General features: G+C 37.5%; 1 protein-coding gene across 1 annotated transcript in view; it reads left to right on the top strand.

The window, feature by feature from the left end:
- Positions 1–23677, top strand: part of CLNK (cytokine dependent hematopoietic cell linker) — a 34131-nt gene that overhangs the window by 7417 nt on the left and 3037 nt on the right. The window contains exons 4-16 of the mRNA XM_072336224.1: positions 1222–1384; positions 3484–3560; positions 3864–3909; positions 6932–6960; positions 7291–7310; positions 8430–8558; positions 11611–11638; positions 13654–13672; positions 14842–14911; positions 15849–15889; positions 18245–18378; positions 18745–18822; positions 22170–22325. Of these exons, the coding sequence (XP_072192325.1) occupies positions 1222–1384; positions 3484–3560; positions 3864–3909; positions 6932–6960; positions 7291–7310; positions 8430–8558; positions 11611–11638; positions 13654–13672; positions 14842–14911; positions 15849–15889; positions 18245–18378; positions 18745–18822; positions 22170–22325 (990 nt within the window). The remainder of the gene's footprint in view (positions 1–1221; positions 1385–3483; positions 3561–3863; positions 3910–6931; positions 6961–7290; positions 7311–8429; positions 8559–11610; positions 11639–13653; positions 13673–14841; positions 14912–15848; positions 15890–18244; positions 18379–18744; positions 18823–22169; positions 22326–23677) is intronic.

Below are 23677 nucleotides of genomic sequence, written 5' to 3'. Positions count from 1 at the left end.
TCTGCAGTTATAGAAAGGCAAACGTTACCCTGATATGTACCGTCAAAAACATTCTATTCTTGGATGTCTGCCTGATGTTTTCATAAAGCTGTACATAGCCTGGAAGAGTTAACAGAAAACTAACACTGGGGACATAAGGATCAAAATCCTTTGAGTAGGCTGAGAGCTCAGAAGAGGTTTTGAGGAATTTAAACTCCTGTTTAGTCTAGGAGTGAGGAGACTAAAAGAAAATATAATTATAAACACTGAGTATAATAAAAGTTGAAATAAAGTGATTAATAATCAATTATTTTTGTGTGCCCTTGGAGGGTGAAACAAATTGGTATAATTTGTAGCACTCAAGAAGAAGCATTAACGGAAAGGATAGTTAACTAGTGGAAGACAGCACCTCGAGAGGATATTGATTCCCCATTAATAAGAAATTTAAAAACAGATTAAAACAAACATCAGGGAAGCTGCAATTACACACTGGGTGGATACACCTATACTGTCTCTGGTAGTAAAACGTTATTTACTAAATTCTAGGTACCTTTAATTGAGTTGAAGCAGCAGTAATCTCAACTCTGTGCTGCCTGTGCATTTCCCCTGAAAGAAACCAGCAGCATTGTCCCAGCATGTAAATGGTGAGCACAAAGAGCAGACCAGAACACCAGAAAGAAATTTTGAGCCAATCTGGAACAAGAGGATAGGCACAGCCACAGATATTCTGAGTCTCTTGGATTGCTAATTTTCTAATATAAATTCTCAGAAACAGCTTGCGTTTTAATTTTAAGGCATGAAACGTGTGATGTACTAGCTGATATATTCTTGCACATATCAAAATGGCTATTTCATTAATCAAAAGTTCAAATCCTCAGAACACTTGCTCAATTATTTTCCTATCAATCAGTTTCTGCCAGAAAATGTACCATGTACCAAAATACCAGGTTCCAGCCCTCAAGTATTTCCAAATATTAAATTAATCTTCATAGAATCATAGAATGGCCTGGGTTGAAAAGGACCACAATGATCATCTAGTTTCAACTATCATCTAGTTGTCAGCCATCAAACCAGGCTGCCCAGAGCCACATCCAGCCTGGCCTTGAATGCTTCCAGGGATGGGGCATCCACAACCTCCTTGGGCAACCTAGTGTGTCTTCACCCTCTGTGTGAAAAACTTTCTCCTAAATCTTGAACTTAAACTTGTTGTATTATCTGCATATATCCTGCTCTTCTATGCAGGACAGACATTTCACAAAGAGGGGCCGGGATGACTTAAAATCATCCTCCAAACTATCTGATGCAGATGAAGATTTTTACGAGACAGTAAGTTCTTCCACTCTGGAGGCTGTCCAGGATTTGAGAATTCTTCCTCTCAAGCCTCAACAAGATTCCGTATATGCAGGTAACTTTTTCTGTCTACTGGAAATGAGCCAAGCATAGACATGAATAGGAAGAATTCACATGTTGTTTCTTTTCTTTCCCCTTCCCTCCCCCCCCCTCCCCCCCCCCCCCTTTTTTTTAAAAAAAAAATAAATGATATAGTTTAATTGAAAAATAAAAGACTAGTGGGCAGGGATGAGATAATAGCTTTGTCTTCAACTTCATACTCAGAAGTTACCTTTCTTTCCCATTAAATTATGTTAGATTAATAATTGCTGATTTTTTTCATTATGGTATTACCTTCATGATCTCACTCTATGATCCCATTTCACATTGTACCTTCAAAATCTGACTGGCCAGACCCACAACCATTACAGGAAAGCTCACTGTTACTTAAGCCTAGAAAACTTTGTGATGCAAAACACACTAGAAACTTTTTTTAATGTTTCATTCAGATTATAATTTGCAAATGAACAAATGTAGAAGGCTTGTCACATGCATTTTCTGACACTTGTAACATCACTAATAAGAAAGTACTTTGAATGTATTTCTCAGGTATACTTAGCCTTACAAGACAGTTATATTAGTTACGTTTTGGGTTACTAGAGCAATCTGAAGTTAAATTTAATGCCCAAACATAAATAACCAATTAATATCCAGCCTACGGAAGTGAAATATCATCCCAGATACCTACATCAAGAATTCACAAATTACAAAGATCTCAAATTATTCTAAAATTATTCTAAAATTTCTCTTATTTTAGATATACATATGAAAGTTCTCTCCAGTTCACATCAAACACAGTTACGATTTTCCATTGATTTTTGTAGTTTATTCACCAAATCACAGACAGAAACATTAAGGTTGAAAGATGTCTAAGATCATCTAGTCCAACTATGAACCCATCTCCACCATGTCCTACTAACCACATCCCTCAGTACCACATCTCCACATTTCTTGAACACCTCCAAGGACAGTGACTCCACCCATCACCTCCCTGGGCAGACTGTTCCAATGCCTCACCATCTTTTTCAAAAGAAATTTTTCTCTAATATCCAACCCAAATCTCCCCAGGTGCAACTTGAGGCCACCACCTCTCATCCTATTGCTGTTACTTGAGAGAAGAGGCCATCTCCCACCTGACCACAACCTCCTTTCAGAGAGCTGTAAGGTCTCCCTTGTAAAATTTAAAAAATAATAATAATAATAAAAAAAAAATCAGCAGTTCCCTGCTACCACAAATTAGTCAAATCTCCTGCATTTGGGGAAATCACAGGAGTAAACACACCTGGAGTGCAGGGGGGATGAACCATCATCATGGTGTCTCCCCTGCCAAGCAAGTATGATGTTTGACTTGATCACTGACATTCTGAAGGGCCAGATACTCTAATGTACAAAGACTCTTTTAGGTATTTTAATTGGAAATCTAAATAACTTACACTCTTTTTATCTTCATTAGTAAAAAAGACTTTCAGTCCGCAAATGGCACATTCTATTGTTTTTGACTCTCCTGAAAATGAAAAAGAAACCAAATTAAACGTAATGCTGCTTTTTACCTGCATGTTATGCCCAGTAACTATGATGTAATACAGGTGTGAGGAAAGGTTTTTCAAAAAGGCAAAACCGCATACCATCCCATTTTGCCATCTTTCCTAGAAAAATAAAAATGTTCTAAAGTGGTTCAATTTGTATCTCAAGGACACATGCCAGTTCGCACTTCATATGTTTCTTCTGGTGGGCCACGAGTGCAGTGTTTATTAGAAGCTAAAGTAAATTTAGAAGTTCTCTGAAGAGCAAACCCCTCCCACCTCTCATTAAACCCCAGCAACTCATTCAAGATAATGAGCAAATTCATGGAGTCACTCACAGCTTAACTGCTCCTTAGCTGTGTACCACCTAATGAAGGCTTATTTTTCTTTCTTAACCACTGTGAGGTAGGTGATCAATACCACTACTAAAGTAACATGGGAGATCAGGAAAGGCAAAATGAAAATGCTATAAAAATGGCAATGCCTGACATCAAAACCGTGTTCTAAACACTAAAATTTCTTCATCTTGAAAGACAGCAACTTTCAAAAGACTGAATTACTCAAGATTGCTTTTTTTCTTCATTTCTTATAGATAAACATTGTCTGAAGCCTTCAGGTACCACACACACAAGCAGTCAGCACCCACCTCAGCCCCCTCAGTACTTGCCTGTAAGTAAAAACCTTAAGCTCTGCCTGCAAACACACTTCCTATATTCTGTAACATCACATAAAGCTACATGCTGTCCAGTTGAAGTCTTAGCCATGAACAATTTGATTTTTGCAAGGTCACGTAGGATCCTGTTTTGCTATGCAACAATGTCCCCTCAGCTCACCTTCCTTTGTTGATGCCTGAGGTCAAGAATGGATCTACAAACTATTTGCGGCATTTCAGTCAAGAATAGCACTGTTTTTACTAGCTACATTTTCAAATATGATGCCTAACATCACATCTTTATTTGACTTTATTAACAGAAACATACGTCTACACTAGAGGCGAGGAACATGCCAAACGTTGAAGGTATAATTAAAAAAAATCTATCTGGTTCTGCAATCAGAAAACGGTGTTTCCATATTTAGCTTTGATACATAAGCAGACAGATGACAGAGACTGTTTTTATAACAGCAGCCACTTTCCCAAATAATCCTGCTGCTAAATTTCAAGTACTATTTCAACAACCCAATACAAAGGTAACTGTTTAAAAAAAGTAGATATATTTTAATTCATTACTTCTATTTCTCAGTAGAAACGTATGATGGGTGCTCCAAAAATAATGCCTCCTGTTTTATTGTAATAGCCCACAGCATCAGAGGCAGATGTTGGTGGGATGGCAGTAGAGGCTGGGCCTTCCTACCAATATTCCATTACATTTTGTTGCCACGTGACAAATGGCAGCAGAGAGGAAGTCTGACAAAATGGCATCTGACATGGAGGTGTGTATGAAACAAAGGTGTGTCACTGAGCTCCTTCATGCAGAAAAAAATGGCACTCATTGACATTCCTCAATGCTTTGTGTATGATTATGGAGAGCAAACAGTGGACATGAGCACAGTGAGGCAAGCAGTTAGTGTGTTTCAATAGTGGCAACAGCAGCAGTGGGTCACCCCCGATGACGCACGGCGTGCAGGCTCAACTGCTAGCAAAAATGCATAATTAATGGTAGTGTGTTGCAAAATAGTATTTTGTAGCTGAGAATTTGCTCTACCAAATAGTGTTGAACTCTGATGTTGTTTCCATGTAAATAAATAGGAGGCGTTACCTTCAGAGCAACCAACATATTTACAAAAGCTATCTGTCAATATTCTTCTATACAGAATGCATTAGATCTATAGTATTACCTGGTGTATATTTGCAGCTCCACTGCTTTGCCATTAACTTTAAGTTAGCTTCAAATTCCTATATTTTTGAATTGTAAGTATACCTTTCACTTTTGTTTGTTCTGTTTCATTTCTTGTGGTTGAATTGCATACAGGCTGCTGTCTGATTCTTAGGAATTTAATGAGGCCTTCAACTACTAAATCCTTTACAATTTTAATCAAGAATAAGTTTCTATTGAAGTGTATTTCTAAACACTTTATTTCTATACATTCTTCTACATTTTTTGTATACTTAAGATATAGCAATATATCACAATGTCAACAACTGAAGGATTAGATATTCAATTCCCCTTGAAAGGGAATTAGGGTTTTTCACTTATCATTTCAAATCTTTGAACCATATCCAAAGCATGGCCGGAAGGAATGCAATTACCAACCCAGGAAAATATGATCACCATGTTTGTTGTAAATTTTCAGACATTTGACAAGCCAGAAAAGCAATGCAAAGAATCCCATGTAATATAAGGTTTATTTTTTTTTTTCCTTTTATTCCACACTGTAACTCAAAGGATTGAGCCAAATAATTCCCACATTCCAGAAGAAGAAATTAAGCAGTATAAAGTTCACAACATGAAAAAATGAATCTTGTGAGCAAATACTGATATAGTTTGTACAAAAGCTGAAAAACGAGAAACATCAAGCAGGCCAGCTTCAAAATCTGAAGAAATTAATGATATAGGTCCCTCTGACAGCTGGACAGCATTGATAAAGCCTCAAATTCCACAATGGACAGGAATTGGCTTCATGTGTCTATCTGCCTGCACAAGGTATGCGCTGACATCAAGAGAGATGGAAGGACCATGCAGGCAAGTAGCTTAAACTCTGCAGTTTGAGGATGGAACCTATACGCATTTGAGTACTTCCTGAGCCAACGGTATCTATGGGGCAATCTATTATTTTTAAATAACTACCCTGTTATTAAGTGCCCTAGCATTTATTCTCATACAAAGTGCTGTTAAGTGGCTTCACCGCCAGATGGCATAAATAACACATTTTTTTTTTTTTTTTTTTTTCCAGCAGCTATTTTTTTTTTTCAAATTGCTAAATATTTAAAGTGCTATTATTTTAGTTCAGAGCAATTTGCTATGGCTCACCTGAGGGAGAACCCAGGCTCCACTTCACCATTTTTCACATTACTTAGGATGTCTGCACACCGAACTTCTGAAAATATTTAACAAACCAAACTCCATTGCAAATAGAGTAAAAATGTTATCTACACACTTTTTTGTTTTTTCAATAGTAGGATGCCTCATGCATTTAAAAATCAGTCAAATGATGGTAAACTTGGAAAGAACAACAATAACAGAAAGCATAGATTTATTTTTTGTCAAAACAGGCAAAACAAACAAACAAACAAACAACTTAATCAGCACACGTACAAAGTCTCAGAACAATACTTAACTTTACAAAACATCTGAATAAACATCAGCTTGAAATATGTCACATTAAAGTCAGGGACAAAACCGAACTTCAAGAAGTTTTATCAAGTCGTGTAAAGATTATTTTATTTGCTCTAATTTATATTTTAAATTGAGGTAATTAAACATACTAGTTTTCTCCCGCTTTAACTTCGGGTAATTTCGAGTTATGTCCCTTATGAAATGAGCATCTGTATTTTAGAAAGATTCGCCTGGCTGCAGTACGAGAAGATCCTCAATATTTCCAGGATTGCCACAATTATCTCAGTATACAAAGTCTAGTATTTAATTGGAGAGAAGTACAAACTGTTAGAAGGAACTTTAAATTGCATTTCAATCTACCTGTGAATCCAACCTTAGAAATGATGAAATAAAATACAGAACGAAACTCACCGTGCTTATGTTAGATTTCACCCAGAGCCCAGTCTGGCCAACGCAAAACGAGCACTCACTCCCATTTCCAGCAGCTTCAGCCTTCACTCCCACAGACAACAATCTCTCACTGAACCACTGAAGCTTCCAGCCCCTGCAAACAGATTGACATTAATTAATGCTTATTAGGTTAATGGTTATTAGGAAGCAGGAAATATGGTGGAGATGTGGATATGTTAACAGGATGAACGTGCTGGCAGTGAGCTCGTGGGTTGGGGTGGGCTGCCAACAACAACAAAACCGGGATAAAGCTATACCTTTTCTTGTAGTTTATATGGACAGTACTCAACTAACCATTATTAATAATTGTCTTAGGAGAAAGAAAGAAAACATATGGACTCCGGGTAAGCAGTCTCTCATGAATTATATTTGCACAGGCTATTACACTATTGAATATATTTGTAAAAAGCACACTCCAGTTTTACTAGCACTAACTACAGGATGAGAAATCTGCAGGCCTACATTTACCTCACTGATTTGTATTCATGGTTTATGATGGCATCTTTTACTCTTCAATGATTTTAAAGAGGCATATTTAGATCTATGTTATGCGTTGTGGAGTACATAAAACTGCCTGTTGACACAGATATGCCTGCTTAATCTGAACTACTTATATTTCTGCTGGTAAAACAAGGGAGAAAAGCTCAAATATCTTTGTTTTCTTTCTCTTCTAGAAACCCTTGCCTCCCCCACGGTAAGATTAGCTCAGAAATAGCTTTCATGCTTTTCCCAACATAGGAAGTCTAGAAATTTGGAATCAGGTTCAATCCAGCAACAAATTGTTGGGGGGCTGGGGCAGAGGAACTCTTCATTTATATGATTTCTTTAGGTCCTGTTCACAATACAATATCATCTCCACTGTCTTTTAAATCTTTCTGCTTTTCTTTTTTTATAAGTTTAAAGCATGTTGATAGAAATCAACTACAGTCACTTACTCCCACAGTAGATAAAACAACCTCTATTCCGTGAATACATATGAATACATTTTTCTATCATATGCCAACAAAAAAAAAAATTATTATTTTTTTTATGTTTTGTTTTGTTTTCTTTGTTTTGTTTTTCCCATTCTCCCATAGCACCTCCCATACGAGGACAGGCTGAGAGAGTTGTGGTTCTTCAGGCTGGAGAGGAGAAGGCTTTAGAGGGAACTTATAGCAGCCTTCCAGTACATGGAGGGGCCTACAGGAAAGCAGTGGAGGTTCTCTTTATAAGGGCATATAGCGACAGGACAAGAGAAAATGGCTTTAAACTGGAAGAGGGTAGACTTAGTCTTGATATTAGAAAGGAATTATTTACTATGAGAGTGGTGAGGCACTGGAACAGAGAGTGTTGTGAATCCTTCCACCTTGGACACATTAATGGCCAGGCTGGATGGGGTTGTGAGCAACCTGGTCTAGAGGTAGGTGTCCCTGCCTATAAAAGAGGGTTAGAACTATATGATCTTAAAGGTCCCTTGCAACCCAAATCATTCTGTGATTCTATATGATTACTTAAGTAAGCTGGAGAACATTCCCCAGCTGGGCATTTCCCACCCAGAGATCTCAGCACTGTAAAGCTGGCACATACTGGAGAAAAGCATGAAAGCAGTGCTAAGCAGCATGGAACACAGTACAGCAAGTTCTTGCAAATGCAGAATATTATCCAAAATTATTATTGCTATTGAATCCTGGACCTGAGCTAAGCTCAGCACAAATACATTGAAATACTCTTGGAAAATTCCAATGTTTTCCCTTTTGAGCTTGCACTTACAACACAGTCTTTGCACCTCCTTCATTCCCTACAAGTTCTTCCAATTCTCCTTTGGCTCTTTCAGGCCTCTGAAGACACTGCCAAAACAGTATCATCCACTTCCTCCAGAGCCGAAGATAAGCAGCCATGTCCACCACACCAGGGAAACACCCAGCCAGCCTCATACGTTTCCAATATCATCAAAGCCCACGAGGTACTGCTAAATTTCTTCATGCTGATTTCCTGAGAATCAAAACACTCTCCCTGGCAAAACCACCAGACTTCTCCATCACACTCCTGCTTATACTTAAGAAAATAGCTGTTGATTCTTTAGACAGCTGTGAATAATCAAGAGAAGTGGTATTTAGCATAATCTGATACCAGCAGTTTTTAAAGAAAAAACTGCCAAAATAAGGTAAAGAGGAAAAGGAGTGGAAAAGTAGGTTGAACTCTCATGAACACTTTGTTTAAGGCCCTACATTTTTTTTTCCACTGATATTTAGAGGTTTGGCAACCACTTCTAAATAAAAGTAATTGCATTTGCTCAGCACAGCTGGTGACAGAAAGCCAAATATGGGGAAACACCCTGAATGTACCAGAGATATACAGAAACACCTCCACATCCCAAGGATATTACATTCAGCAAAAGAGATGACAAATCTATAGCCAGAAATCTTGCTCCAACCATCACACTGATCCTTTACACCAGAACCCCCCCAGCTTCTCCTATGTCATACAAGACACCTGCTCGTACAGCATTTGGAGAGCATGGATAGAAGCTGAGTCCAGCAGTTTTGTTCAGCTGTATGACAGAGCATATGTATGTCAAGTTATGAGACTGGCTGCTATTTTCATATAATATATTGAGCTACATGAACATGAATGTGTGCTGCTCACTGCCCTGTACCCAGATATATGTGCACACCCATGTGACCAAGCTACACGGGCATAAATGAAGCAGGTGTAGACATGCTGAGAACAGGACTGATATACACCCAGGGCAGCTGGGTATGATGCACAGAGCCTCTCTGAAAACCTATTGCAGACAGAAATTTGGGCCCAACTGAGCTGTGTCAGTTCTACCCAACCTTCTGCAAATACCTTCAATTTCATTTTATCGAGGTGGAATTTTGCTTCATTTTTACAAAGGTGACCAGAGTCCAAATCCTATAGTACAAATCCCACAAGAAAAACAAAAACAAACAAACAAACAAAAAAGCAGCTTACAAATCAATGAAGAAATCTAATTCAAGTATATGCTTAAAGAGCTACCTCTGAGTATGCCTTATTTTTCCTGAATGGCACTTAAATTCTTTCATGTATTAGGTTAAAGCTGTTGGATGTTAAGACGTTTTATTAATATGAAGTAGCTTCATATTCAGATGCATGACCTGACCTATAGCTGAGGAGTTCCAAATCCCATGGCTGATCCCTCCCCTTGGTAGGGCAGCACATAAATTGAATGCTGTGAGAACTATTACAGGCTGTGCTTGCCAGCAGTCATCAGTATGCAAAGCACTTGGATTCGAAAGGTCCTACTACAAAGCCAAATTCTTTAATACAAATACAAGTAATTTCTTATTCTAGAAGTGAAAGGAGGTATAAAAATCCCCATAACCACAAAATTTCACATTGCAGTTATAACTTCCAAGCTTTTTCTAATGTGTTATATGTTAATTGTAACAGATTTTTCAATCACAGAATTAGGAGAGGCGTAGCACAGACTAAGACCACACATGATCTGAGAAGGCACTTCACATAGTTCCCACACAGGCACTTCACTCAAAATACTTGTCACCCATCACCAATCCAGTCACAGCTCGGTAGGGAGAAAACATACATACAGTCTGCAGTGGGGGGGATGTGGCACTGCACCAGTAACTGCCAGACTGTAAGCAAAGCTATCAAACTGCAGGCATAATTGAGGAGTGCACATTCTATTCCCCAACAAGATTTGGGAGATTTATAAAATCATACACACCATTATTTATACATTCTTATAAACATCTTCATAAAAATACGGGCACATGCAGGATGCTAAAATGTATTAGGAAGGTTTGGCGAGAATTAAACTTTTACATGCCTAGGGTAGATGGGCCAAAAAAGTGGTGTGTCTCCTCAAGGAAGAAGTTCTGCCCTGCAAGAAAACTTTCGTTATCTCTTAACTGTAGTAGGCACCCGACATTCTAAGTAGTCTTCTGCTTGTCATATAATGACCTCAGAGGCCAAGCTAAAAAATCACGTTAACACAAAAGCATCTATCCAAACCTGATATGTCTTCTCCTTCCTCCTACCCTTGTTGAAATATTACTCCAATAGATCCCAAATCTCTTGCTTTTTTTAATCCTCCATGCTCATGTTTTCAGCACAGGTAAAAGGAAGAGACTCCTCACTCAAGAAATCTTGAAACATAGCTCCCAGGGTTTTATTTTATATACTTCCTTCCTTCTGCATTCTCTTTGAACGATTTAGTAAATTGTTGATTTGTCTCAGAGATAAGCTAAAGAGGAATTTGGAGCCTTTAGAAAATTACCAGGTGCTTATCCATACCTTATGTTCCTAAAAAACTTTTAAAATCTATACCTCAATCTCTTTTATTATGAAATACACACTTTGTGTGTTCACCAAACCTAGGACATCCAATAAAATAGGTCAGACTTAATATACTGTCCCCTTTGAGGGGCAGAATATTTTCTGGTGATCTCCCTTCTGGAGGGAAAGGTATCTTTGTTGACTAGAAATACCAGAAGACAGCATAAAAACACCTAACTACCAACTTGATCTGGCACCAGAACTTCTCCACTACTCTTTACCAGCTTGCATCTTGAGTTCCTGGTTTGCATCTCCTTTTATCTACACTTTTCATTCAGCCACTGTCAGTATTTCATTTTTGAAAATCTTTAGTCTTCAAAAAACTGCTTCTACCTGACTTTAAAGTTTGTAGTAATAATTTTAGAATAAGATAAAGGGTACAGAATAAAGCTTATAACTGCTCATCTCTCTTTTCCTCTCCAAATACATCCTAAATGGGGCTTTTCTCATTTGCCATAATTAATACTGTGACTGCTGTTCTTTTTTATGGAAGTCCATAACCTTTTCCTGCAAATAATTTATGTCAAAGAATAACCAGCCTCTGAATTTCTATAGCAGTAATAAAATGCCAAGGGCTGTTAATTTTCAGGAACGATGTAACTAAAGTATTTAAGTCCTCAGTCATTTTTATTTTAGGATAATGCAGTTTTTGTACATAATTCTTTCTTTTCTAGGCATCTATCTTTTAGAGACCTGAATGAAGTAAGTAATCATCTTCATATATATTATTACTGCCAAAACCATACACTTTTCAGGGCTGCACATCTTCTGAAGTAGCAGTATTTCAGTCATGACTTAGCCTGATAGCTAAAACTATAATAACCAAATTATTTTTGGTCATAAATACATTTATTCTTAATATATATAGTATTTTCAAAACTGCTATGCTATGAATGACAGTTAAGATCCTGAAATTCCTTATGGAAATAAAAGCACACACAGTGTTAAGCAACCTTCCCAAGTGGTCAAATAAAAGTGCATCTCATCAGTGCCAAATGCTGCAGATGTCTATGAAAGCTGTGCAGAATGGAGAGGCGCTTCTGTGCTCTCAAGGTCAGTAATGCTGGCTCTCATTTCCAGCAGAGGCTGAGAAGGCAGCCCACACCTCTAAACAGCCTATGGACAGAGGGCAGAAACTGAGAGGCGACGCCATGAACTCACTTAAAGGCATAATACACTTCTATAACATCATTTTTGTCTCATTACAAGTGAGAACAGGAAATAAAGGAATCTCTACACCAGCTAAATACAGCCATTTCCTAGCACAGATGCTGTGTCACAAACCTACAAGCCAGTCTAACTTCAAAATGATTTGAATTTTAATTCTTCACAGCCCCAACCAGAGGGCTGTCCCAGATCCTCACTCCTCCCATAGTTTGAAACTCCTACATTTTGAGAAGTTATTAAAAACATGCTTTGATTGCAATATTGTAATTCACACTTAATGTCAGACAATATTGCCAAGAAAGATAATATTTTAACACAAAAGCTTTGTCATGTCCCAGATACTGATTCATTACAGAAAACAAATTAAAAAAAACACTTCCAAGAACAATAAACATCTTACATCTGCAATTAATATTTCTGGCTGGGCACTAAACAGCTGTGCAAATATTGCAGCTCCTAATAAGCACATAGTTTGGCTACATCTTAAGGATAAATACTGTATATCTCATAACACAGAAAAGATAATAAAATTGGATTTGAATGGATCATGTCCCATTTGTATTGCTCCTAAGATATGAATAGTTTCAGCATGATCCAGATGAGAAGATGAGATGTACCCTTGCCAAGTATGGACACCAAATTGCAGGTCAGTGTGGTTCAGAGAGGAAAACTAGAAAAAAGGAAAAAAATAAATTAAGAGGGTAATTCTGAGGGTGCTGGAACAGGTGACCTAGAGAGGCAATGAAGACTATGTTTTGGATGTCTGCAAGACAGAGCTGGGCAAAGCAATGAGCCTGATCTCATCAACCATTTCGTGCTTTGAGCAGAAGTTTGGTCTAGAGTCTTGCCCAGGTCCATTTCAACTTGAATGGCACAACTAATTTCTAAGTAATGAAAAAAATTAATGGGAAGATAAGTTTTTGGGAAGACTATTGAAGCAACAGCTACACAGAGGAAATAATAATAGTAATTATGAATTATAGTCTTGTATCAAATTAATAATCAAAATAGCTACTATTTCCATGTGAATCAAAATACTACAGAAATACAGAGAAAATGCACCAAACTCTGATCTCTAGGTACCTATCTGTCATTCATTTCTTTGTAGTATAGTACACCATATTTAGACTCTCCAGATAGTGATTTTGAATGAAGTATCTGCCACGACAGCACAAGTAATTACACTCTCAGTTGAGGACTCTGAAAAGAAATGAATGATTTTAATCTTTGGACAGTGTGTCTCCAGTCAATCAAAATCAAACTCTTGATTTCATACAAAAATTGACAAAGATCCATATCATCACTTAAACTGATGTGCAACAGTGATCATGAATAAACCCTGTGTTCATTTAAACCCCTGGACATTCATTTCTCATTGTTGCCAGTGGACTAAGATTAGAATTTAGCCTGATTTTTTGACAAAGTGATCAGATGTTCATAAGTGAATGTATATGAAATGTTTTAAACTGAAAAGATATTTGGGTTTGTTGTGGTAACTTCAGGTTGGCAATTAAAAGAAAAAATATTTACTGTGTTATCATTTTATATAGGTATCTGGAAGAGATAAAGGTTAGTATTTAATCATATAACACTAATTCGTTGTTTTTCTTTTGCATTATAAGATCAAAGCATTTTATCATTAAAACTCCATGTGAGGTAATCAGAAAAGGAAAGTGACATTATCCTGGTATATAGGATCATACAGTCTGGCTCTATATTCAAACTAGTATTAGATATCCCATTGGTATACATCTGCCGAGATATTTAGACTGACCTGTACGCTTGTGGAAGTTGAGCAGAAAAAGGAATTTAACTCAACATTTGCTACACCCAACGTACTTGTTGCAGGCGAATCAAATTCTTAAGGTCCCAAGGGAAAAAAAATGATACTGGAAACTTAAAAATAGGATAACCTGAAAAGTAGAAAAAAATATCAACCACGCGCAAATCTAATCTGCCAATATATCTTCTTCCTCTCCAATCTTGACTCTCTCCTATAATGTGAGGCTGAGAATTTTGAAAGAAAGATTTTTAGAGGCTACAAATAAACCAATGGGTGGTGGTTTGGTTTTGTTATAAAATAGTGTTTTAAAAATATGTCAATCCTTTAGATGTACATAAAGCTTTTAAAAGAACATCTTATGTCACTCAGTCTGTATGTATGCATGATGGTCCAGGAATATATATATATATTAGGAATATATATATACACACACAGAGAGACAGAGAGATATATATATGGACAATACCTCAGAGACAGACATAGCCTAACTAATTGTTATGCTGTTTACTTCTCCCTGTCAATGAGTTCATAATTTCCTCTGGCAGTTCATTTCGTGAATTAAGGTGCAGTTTCCTGATTTTCAGGTAGAAATAGTACTGATTGCATTTAATATATTCATTATCTATCCCACTCTACAAAAGGGATTTATAAACTCTCTGTACAACTCTAGTACAGTATTCTGTTCTTTACGATTATGTTAATTATAAGTGGTACTGGCAAAGCCTGTGATGTTCAGCATCACCATGTAATATTCAGCACTACAGTAAGGTTTCCCACTGAAATAATGAGTTGACTGATTTAAATTAAACTAACTGTAGCCTATTTCTCTACTGAACTTCTTCCCCTTGTATGGGAATTTGGCTTACTCAATTATTTTTCACAGTAGTGGCCAGATACAGTCAAAGTTACACGAGAGGAAATAATAAATTCTTACTCATTTTATTAATTGACACAGGTACAGGGAAGAAACTTGAATTCATTTTACAAGAACAACAGTATAAAGCAGAGCATCTTCCTAAAGCCAGGTAAGAATTTTACTGTACTAGAAGCTTCAAGACCTAAAATTTCTGCACACGGTAAATTATACTTCACTACGTAATAAAAGCAGGATTGCATCACTTCTTGATGCCATGGAGTGATACATTGTTTTTACCTGAAGCAAAAGAGTAACCATCCTTGGGAACTGCTTTCAAGCTATGCTTGAATTTTTATCTTTATTAACATGCTACTGTATTATATTTTTGCCTAAGTTTTTATGGAAGTGTTAAACTTACCATATGAAGTCACCCTGCCATCCCCAGCCTCATCGTTTTCACTACAATCTGTTTTCTGTTTTTATATAACAAGAATTTGTGTGGTCTTCTTAAGGCCAATTATTATTCTATAGAAATCGGCCACATTTCTCCTACTTTTCTAATTCATGTAAATCTTGTCTAAATATGTTATTCAATCTAAATCTACTACATCCCTCCCAAAGCACTCAATAAAATATAAAAGTATAGGAAATGTGCCTATGATTTAATGCCCTGCTTAAGTAGACAAATACAGTTGAATAATTAAACAGAACCACTCATATGTCCTTCTTGCTGACAATGGTACTTTTCCAAGATAAAATAATTGCCTGTAGTAAATGTGGCGGTCCATAGGACCCCTAGTATCGTATCAGTGGCTCCGTTATGCGGAGTTATCTGATCACTGTAATTCAAATTCTTGAAAAGACTTGTGAGGGTCAAAAAAGGGATGTAGCTTCAAGAAGTGGCTGGAGAAATTAATGGAAGATAAATCAGTCAAATACTGTTAAATACAAAATCACCATCTGAAACCAGGAGTGTCTAAAACACCGACATGTTGAAGGATTAAAGGGTACCCTGGGGTAGCACAGTCATACATTTCTCTGTGATCTTAAACATTTGCCACTAGGATAAATATTTTTCTGACATTCCTTTCATTGCTCTCTCCTAGCTTTCAATATATGCAGAGCTCCAAAAACATTTGCAGTTCAGGTAAGAACCAAAAATCACTATGAAAACTAAACCAGGAATGGACAAATGCTAATCATAGTTATAGTGGCACATTAAGCACCAGCTCTATGGGTGGGGGTATCTCTCAGCACTTGGTGTTTTCAATGCATGCAGTCACAGAATTGTGGTAGCTGGAAGGGACTTCTGCAGATCATTGAGTCCAACCCCCTGCTCGACCAGTTCCCTACAGCAGAGCTCACAGGAAGGCATCCAGGTGGGTCTCCAGAGGAGGAACCTCCACAGTCTCTATGGGCAGCCTACTCCAGTGTTCCATCACTCGTCAGTAAACTTATTCCTTGGGTTAGTATGAAACTTCTCATGTTCCGTTGCCCCTTGTATTTTTGCTTGCCACCAGTTAGGGTTTGCCCCAATTGCCTCGATTCCTGCACCTTAAATATTTATCTCAGCCTTTCTTCATATGGGAGATGCCCCAGGCCTTTAATCATCCCAGAAGAGCAAGCACAAGGAAACTGATGGTTAAAAAAAAATTAAAATAAAATAAAATAAAATAAAATAAAATAAAATAAAATAAAATAAAATAAAATAAAATAAAATAAAATAAAATAAAATAAAAGCAAGCAGACAAAAAGCAAAACAATGGCATAATCAGCAGGAACAAATAGAACTCATTTGTTTGGCTGTATGCTGTGCATGGCTTAAATTCAGAAATGCCTAAGCTGAGACCTCAGAAAAGCAAGGAGACTGGAATGAGCTGCTGAACAACAGGGGTGAGAGCAGAAGGCAAATAGCTGGGCATGCAAAAGATATGGAGAAAGGACACTAAGCAGCACAGGCTTCTTCCCCACTCAGAGCTGGGGTCAGCTGACTGGAACCTGCAGATGTTGAGGACGTTATAAGGCAACTGCTATTGTTTTAATAACTTTGTGTTAAGTGAACACATTGATCTTTTATTTGTGAAAACAGCTTTAGGCATACCACAGATTCCTAGAGGGAGGGACTTGCAGGTAGCATTATGGGACAGTTATTATGGCAGCATTATGGGTGAGTGTACTAGGGCTAGAAATAGATGACTCACTGAGCTGCATAGCACTCTGTGAAGGAACAAGCAGACTGGGAGCCAGCAGTGATGTCTGTGCCCAGCCCCAGCAGTGGTGTGTCCAGTAACTATGGCAATGTCACTCCTGTCATTGTCCTCATGCTGTCTGCAATTCCAAGAGCTGGACATGCCCAGGAGTGGTTTCACCACTCTGCCTTGTTATTCTTGAAGATGCCACTTCTACAAACACCCTCAAAAGCAGCGTTAGCTTTTTTGCTGTTGTATCATATTGGATCCATTGTGTGCCAGCCTCTATCTCATCTCATACTAAAAGCCTCATCTTTATTCAACCCCACTAGCGTTCTGTTGTATGGCAGGATATAAAGGCTTTTACACTACAATTAACCTTTTTCTCATGATGTGCATCTGCAAAATGCATCCTAACCATACACCTGGAATCTTTTGTAAGGTTGTTTCCTCTGCAGCCTCACCTGCCTCAGTCATTCCAAGCCTTCCCAAATCACCCCACACTTGGTGCTCCCACTCAGCCTTGCACACTGCCACAGCTCCCAGGTGATGCTCTGCTAAAGGCAGCATTAAATATACAGACTGCAGATCACTTGCTTTGGGAAAACATTTTTCATCTGTCTGAACATCCTCAGATGGGTAAAAGCAGAGCAGAATTACATATGAACGCATATATCCCCATTAATGATGTTATACAATATTTGATATTTTATTAATAACTTATATTAAATATTTTGTTACGCTTGTAGAATTGCTCAGGTTGGAAAAGACCTTAAAGATCATCATGTCCAACCACAACCTAACTGTACTACCTGAATGTGTACAGTACATACTACCCCTATGTGTAGAAGAACCTGCTATCAATCAAAATACATCAGAAAACATGCTATATTTCTTGAGACACTACTCTGATATCATTGCTGCTGCATTGACCTAAAAGCCATCATAAAAAAAAGTTCAAAATTTCAAAGGTTGGATGTTAGGGGGAAGTTCTTTACTAGGAGCGTGGTTAGGCCCTGGAACAGGCTGCACAGGGAGGTTGTGGATGCCCCGTCCTTGGAGGTGTTCAAGGCCAGGTTGGATGGGGCCCTGGGCAACCTGATCTAGTAAACGTGGAAGTTTGGTGGCCCTGCCAGGCAGGAGGGTTGTAGCTTCATGATCCTTGAGGTCCCTTCCAACCCGGGTCATTCTGTGATTCTGTGATAAAGGTTACCAAACCGCAAATGCTATTCTACTGTATAAAATACAGACAGTAAAATTAAGCTCAAACTAAAAGCAATACATTTTTTTTCCTTCTGAATTTACCTTCACAGGTTCTACAATAAATGCGGAGAATATGTCAGTCAAGAGGTCACCATCTCCCATTCACTATACAACGTGTGAAAATACACCGAAACATTCACTTGTAAAAGAGAAAGTGGAATATATGGCCCAACCCACTGAACAGGTAAAGAATACTTTACTTAATGGAGAGAGAGGATCTTCATATAAAAGGATTATCACTGTTAAAGCATGCACACATCTAAGAAATGCTGCCTACTGAAAACATTCCTCTAAGAACTAAAATAGCCTGAAATCTGTGGGCTTTCAATGCCCCTGAAAACAATCCAGCATGAGCTGATAACAATTTAGATGTTTACTTTGAAACACATTTTCCAAAATGATTTCATGATATAGATGCATTGTAATTATCTTAATAAACTGCCATAAAGTTGCTTTAAATGCAAATTAGAGATAATCTGTTTTTTCTGACATTTGCTTCTGCCAGCTGCGGTTCATTTCTATGCTCTGATTATTATGTCTTAAAATTAAGGACTTACACAAATATGAATGGTACGTTGGAGAATACGGTCGCCATGAAGCAGAGGCAGCACTGCTGGAGGAGAACACTGTGAGTACAATTTATCTTGAAACTCATGGTGAAAACTTTTAGAGAAAACATCCTAAAACTGTCCACAGTGACTCAGGATTTTTTGTAATTTAACCATATATTCCATACTAACTTTGATATATAATACAGGGTTTAAAAACACTTAAAACCATCAACTAGTCCACTAATTAACACACCAGACATTAACTGACAAGGTTAAGGAAAGGAGCAAATATTAATAATTTACTTTTTAATTAATTGTTTGTCATAAAAAGATCCACCCATCTTGCTGTTTTGCAGTCATTATTAATCTCCAGCTTTGAAAGGCACAGCCTGGAGGGAGCAGGGTGAGCAGAATGTTCCTGCAGGCATAATGTAAAGGGTGGAGCATCTGGCCACTGCAGGAAGGATTTCCTCACTGAGGGCAACATGGGTGTGATAAAAGTAATTCCATTGGAGCTTATCAATTTAAAAAGATATACAAAATGGTCCACAGAAGGTATGAAATCCTTCAGTCTCCTAACCACTTCAGGTATTGAAATCACACCTATAGGGCTGAAGCACAGGAGACCCATTTCAGCTCATCAGCTTCCAGTGATCCAAACTATGATAACTGATTTATTCCCTTATTTTAAGAGAGGCAAATGCAGCAACAGCTGGTTTTTTTAGGGCCCCTTTAGCACCAAACCTCTCAGCTTCAGTCTTAGGCTAGGTGTGCTCACCCAAGGAGCAGGAGGATCAATGTGAGTTAATGGGCAGCAGGAGCTTTTGAAGGAATGGAGCCCCGAAGGACATCAGGGAGACTCACACACCCTCGTGCCTACCCTGGTTTTCTGGCAGACCCACATTAGAACCAGCTGCAGAGCAATGCTGAAAGACAGTCAGGCCAAGCAACAATAGCACCACATTATTCCAATATTGCTAATCTTCCTGTTGTCATATTGGGTTTCTAGTCCAATATGTTGAGAGAGGGTTTGACAATGTGTTTGGTGTTTTTCTGGTTTTTTTTTTAGAACACTTCTGTGCATAATAATTTGAAATATAATGTCAGAGCCCGTGTGAAACAAGAGAGGGAAGACAGTTTCTCAATAAGCTTTTACTGAACAAAACTAATTGCATGCAGAGCAATGACTTGAGTCTTCCCATCAGCCCTAAATTTGATTGCACTACTCTACACTGGTCACACTGGAGTTTGGAAAGTAACGTGTGCAGCTGCTCTGCAACTGTGGAGGGTAGCTCAGCTAAGCAGCTACATAAGCGTGCCTTTGGTCACAGCCAAGTGTCAGAATAGTTCGGATACAATACTTTGTTTCATAGCTCAGTTCTTTGCACACAGGAGGACTATCACAAGGAACAACAAGAAGTGGAAATTTTTTGGACTTCAGCTTTTTGGACACCTCCAATCTGCTGGGAATAATACAATGATTTTCATATATTCTGGTCTAGTGACTGGCGACCCTGCACATAGCATGGGCATTGAAACTAGATGATCATTACGGTCCTTTCCAACCCAGGCCATTACATGATTCTGATTCTATTCAAAAGTAAAACATATTTTGCAATCTCCTACATTCAGCTACCTGTGAAAACTCTAAAAGCATGCATTCAAGAATTATTTTAACATATTCTAGTAGAAAAAATATGTTCTAGCTGGTTTTTTGTTTGTTTGTTTTTTCAATATTAGAACACTCTCATCGAAACGCATAAATACATTTTTCCTTCACATTTGTGATTTTTGTATCTGCATTCAGGCCAGAAAAAAAAAAAAAAAAAGCTTCTAGTCTTACATTCCGTAACATGTGAGCTTTACTACTGATTTCAGCAAGCACAGAGTCAGAGACACTAAGATTATGAACAGCATTCCTTGATTAATATTATCTCCTGGTTTCTTTGTTTACTGCATATTCTTAAAAAAGCGTTAAGTTCAGAACTGCTGGTGCATTTGGCAGTTCTGGTCAGCAACTCCTGCAGCTCCTACTACAGTGACATTGTTATTATTCACATAAAATCTAAAACTTGGGTAATGCTTGGGTTTCTCTGAAGTTCTTAGCTTTGTTGATTTACATTTTCTTTTACTCTAAGATTCTTACAGTTAAAAATGCAGAACCATATATATGAGTATCCATTCAGTGCAATAAAAAAAAGAAATAATAATTTTGAAAAGCTGGCACATTTTATTTTCCCTTCCTCTGCTCTTCTACTGCTTAAATGAAAAATATTATGTTGGCATGACAGAGTTGCCTGCATGAAATAACGTGGGAATGTCTTCATTCCATCACTGTTAATATTCTTCTCTGGCCTTTCCACAAAAGAATTAGACAGATCACAGAATTTGAAACATTTTCTGGAAAACATTTAGTTTCATGAGCTCCTTAGGCATATGAGAGGTTTCACCATGCTGAGTGAAACTGCTAAAACCAGTCATGCAAATGTTTACTTACATACTGAACTTTATGACTGTGAACAGCCTGCTGGCTGATGCTGCAGGGGGGTGTCAATTCCCAGCACACAAGTAAATGGACAAAAACATCTTTCAGTATGATTTCTGTTCTCACAGTTACATTTCATGGGTATCATTATGCCATGTCCTTAAAGAAACTCACTAAAATTGAAATTGTTGTAGCAATTTTGTCAAAGTTGTACTACACTTCAAGATTAGCCCAACAGTGTAAATATGTATCGGGTACGAGTAAGACTCACTATGATTTAGAACTCTAAGGTCATAACAAGCATTAAGAGTCCATATCCTTGTATCATAAACAGTGGTTCCATCCAAAGAAAATTAAGTACATAAAATCATTCACTGCCTTTGAAAGCAAACAAAACCAATGAATTATAATACCTCTACTCTCTTCCTACTTAACAGTCACTCAATTAAACTCCTCTCTTTTAAGCAACTTGACTTTTAATATCCCATTTTCATTTTAAGATCATTTACTAGTATATGATAAAGATTTCAGCTTAGCATTGTACAATAAAGCAGCACTGATCGAGTCATGATTCCTCACTATTATCAGTCAAACTACTGGCTAATTATATATTTATATGACTTTATATATTTATATATTTATATATTTATATATTTATATATTTATATATTATATATATATTTATATTTTTATATAATTATATAATTATATGACTTACGGAAATTAACACAGAGCTCTATTACATATAAAGAAAACGCTTTGCTAGATTGCTTACCAACAAATTTCACTTAAAAATAGTTTTTCTGTCAACTATACAGTATCACACTGTTACAACTAACTAATTCTGCAAGATTTTAATCCAAACAGCAGTTACAGACAAAAGTGATACTTTTTACCAGAATGTACAGTATAACTGCTACAATAATGTGTGCTACACAGGATGAGACATTCTTGGTTAGAGACTGTTCAAAGAAATCAAACACCGAACCATATGTTTTGGTTGTCTACTATGGAAGAAGAGTATACAACATCAAAGTACGTTTTCTGGAAGACTTTCAACAGTATGCACTGGGTACAGGGCTCAGAGGAGATGATGTAAGTAAAATCCCTTCCTATGCTTTAGTCTACTGCTTCTGTGTCACACTATACAAGCTCTTAACATCAAAGATAGTTATAGACTTCTCACATAACATCCTTGCTATATTTCATTGAAGTCTGTTTTACAATACCGGCATCTGATCGCATCTGAATGCTTCAAAAAACCTCAAGATTTAAAATCTAATTTTACATAACATGCCCTAATTCTGACTTAAATCAATGTGAAAATTTCCTAAGTATGATTTTCCTACCTACTCTAAGTAATACCTGCAAAGTAATGGGGAAGAGTCCTTTCCAAGTATTTACCATTTTACCTATCACTGTAGCTCATTTTGTAGTCTGGTATATTTAATATAAGCAGAAATATTAAAAGATATACAACTCCATGTATCTGACAGCATGGCCAGCTGCTGTTGTTTGTGCATAATCAGATTCTCTAATCATCTGTGACTCATATAACAAACTATTAAATGAATATAATTTAAAAAGAAATGAAGAAATAGGACAAAAGTAGTCGCGGATATTCAGCAACCATGAAAAAAATGTAGGAGTGTTATTTTCCCCTCCATTCAGTCTTTCAGGGATGCTAAACTTTCAGTCAACAATTCCTTTACATTAGTAGTGTTCTTTCACATAGTTAAACTCAATTATATTCAATTATATGATGAGATCAATTCTTGTCTATATGGTTAATTAACAAATACTCTACCTGCATGTCTCACACAAGAAAAAAAACTAACCAGTAATTTTATACAGACATGATAAAGGTAATAGATTAGTCAGCTAAGCATTAAATTCAGCTGCACAGCAAGCAAAGCAGAACAAGGAACTGCTACAAAGGTTATTAGGTATGTAAACAGATAGATATCCCAATAAGGTGAAGTGGCAAAGCCCATGTAGCTGAATCTTCAGTAACACCCTTTGTATATGTGTTAGTACTTATAAAACTCATCCTGAAACCAAACACCACACACCCCCTAGTGGCACGGGGGGGAAAGGAAAGGAGAGTAAAAGCAAGACAAGCCGAGTTATCAAGATAAAAGTCCTTTAATAAACAAAGGAGAAAAAGGAAACAAAGCAAGTGATGCAAAAGCAATCACCACCTCCCACGGGCCAACCCCATCCTTTCCCTTTTTATTGCTGAATATGCAATATTCAACACAGCGCAGAATACCCCCTTCGGTTAGCCCAGGTCATGTGCCTGGTTGTGTCCTCCATGAGCGCCTTGCTCACCCACTGATCTATTCATTGCGTGGGGGGAGGGGTGGGGGAGGGGGGTGGAGTGAGAAACACAAAGCCTCAACGCTATCTACTGGTCAGCAGCAGTTAAAGCATCCATGTGTTATCCA

This window comes from Excalfactoria chinensis, chromosome 4 (genome assembly GCF_039878825.1).
Source record: "Excalfactoria chinensis isolate bCotChi1 chromosome 4, bCotChi1.hap2, whole genome shotgun sequence".
NCBI lineage: Eukaryota > Metazoa > Chordata > Aves > Galliformes > Phasianidae > Excalfactoria > Excalfactoria chinensis.
This window is presented reverse-complemented; position numbering and strand designations above follow the sequence as displayed.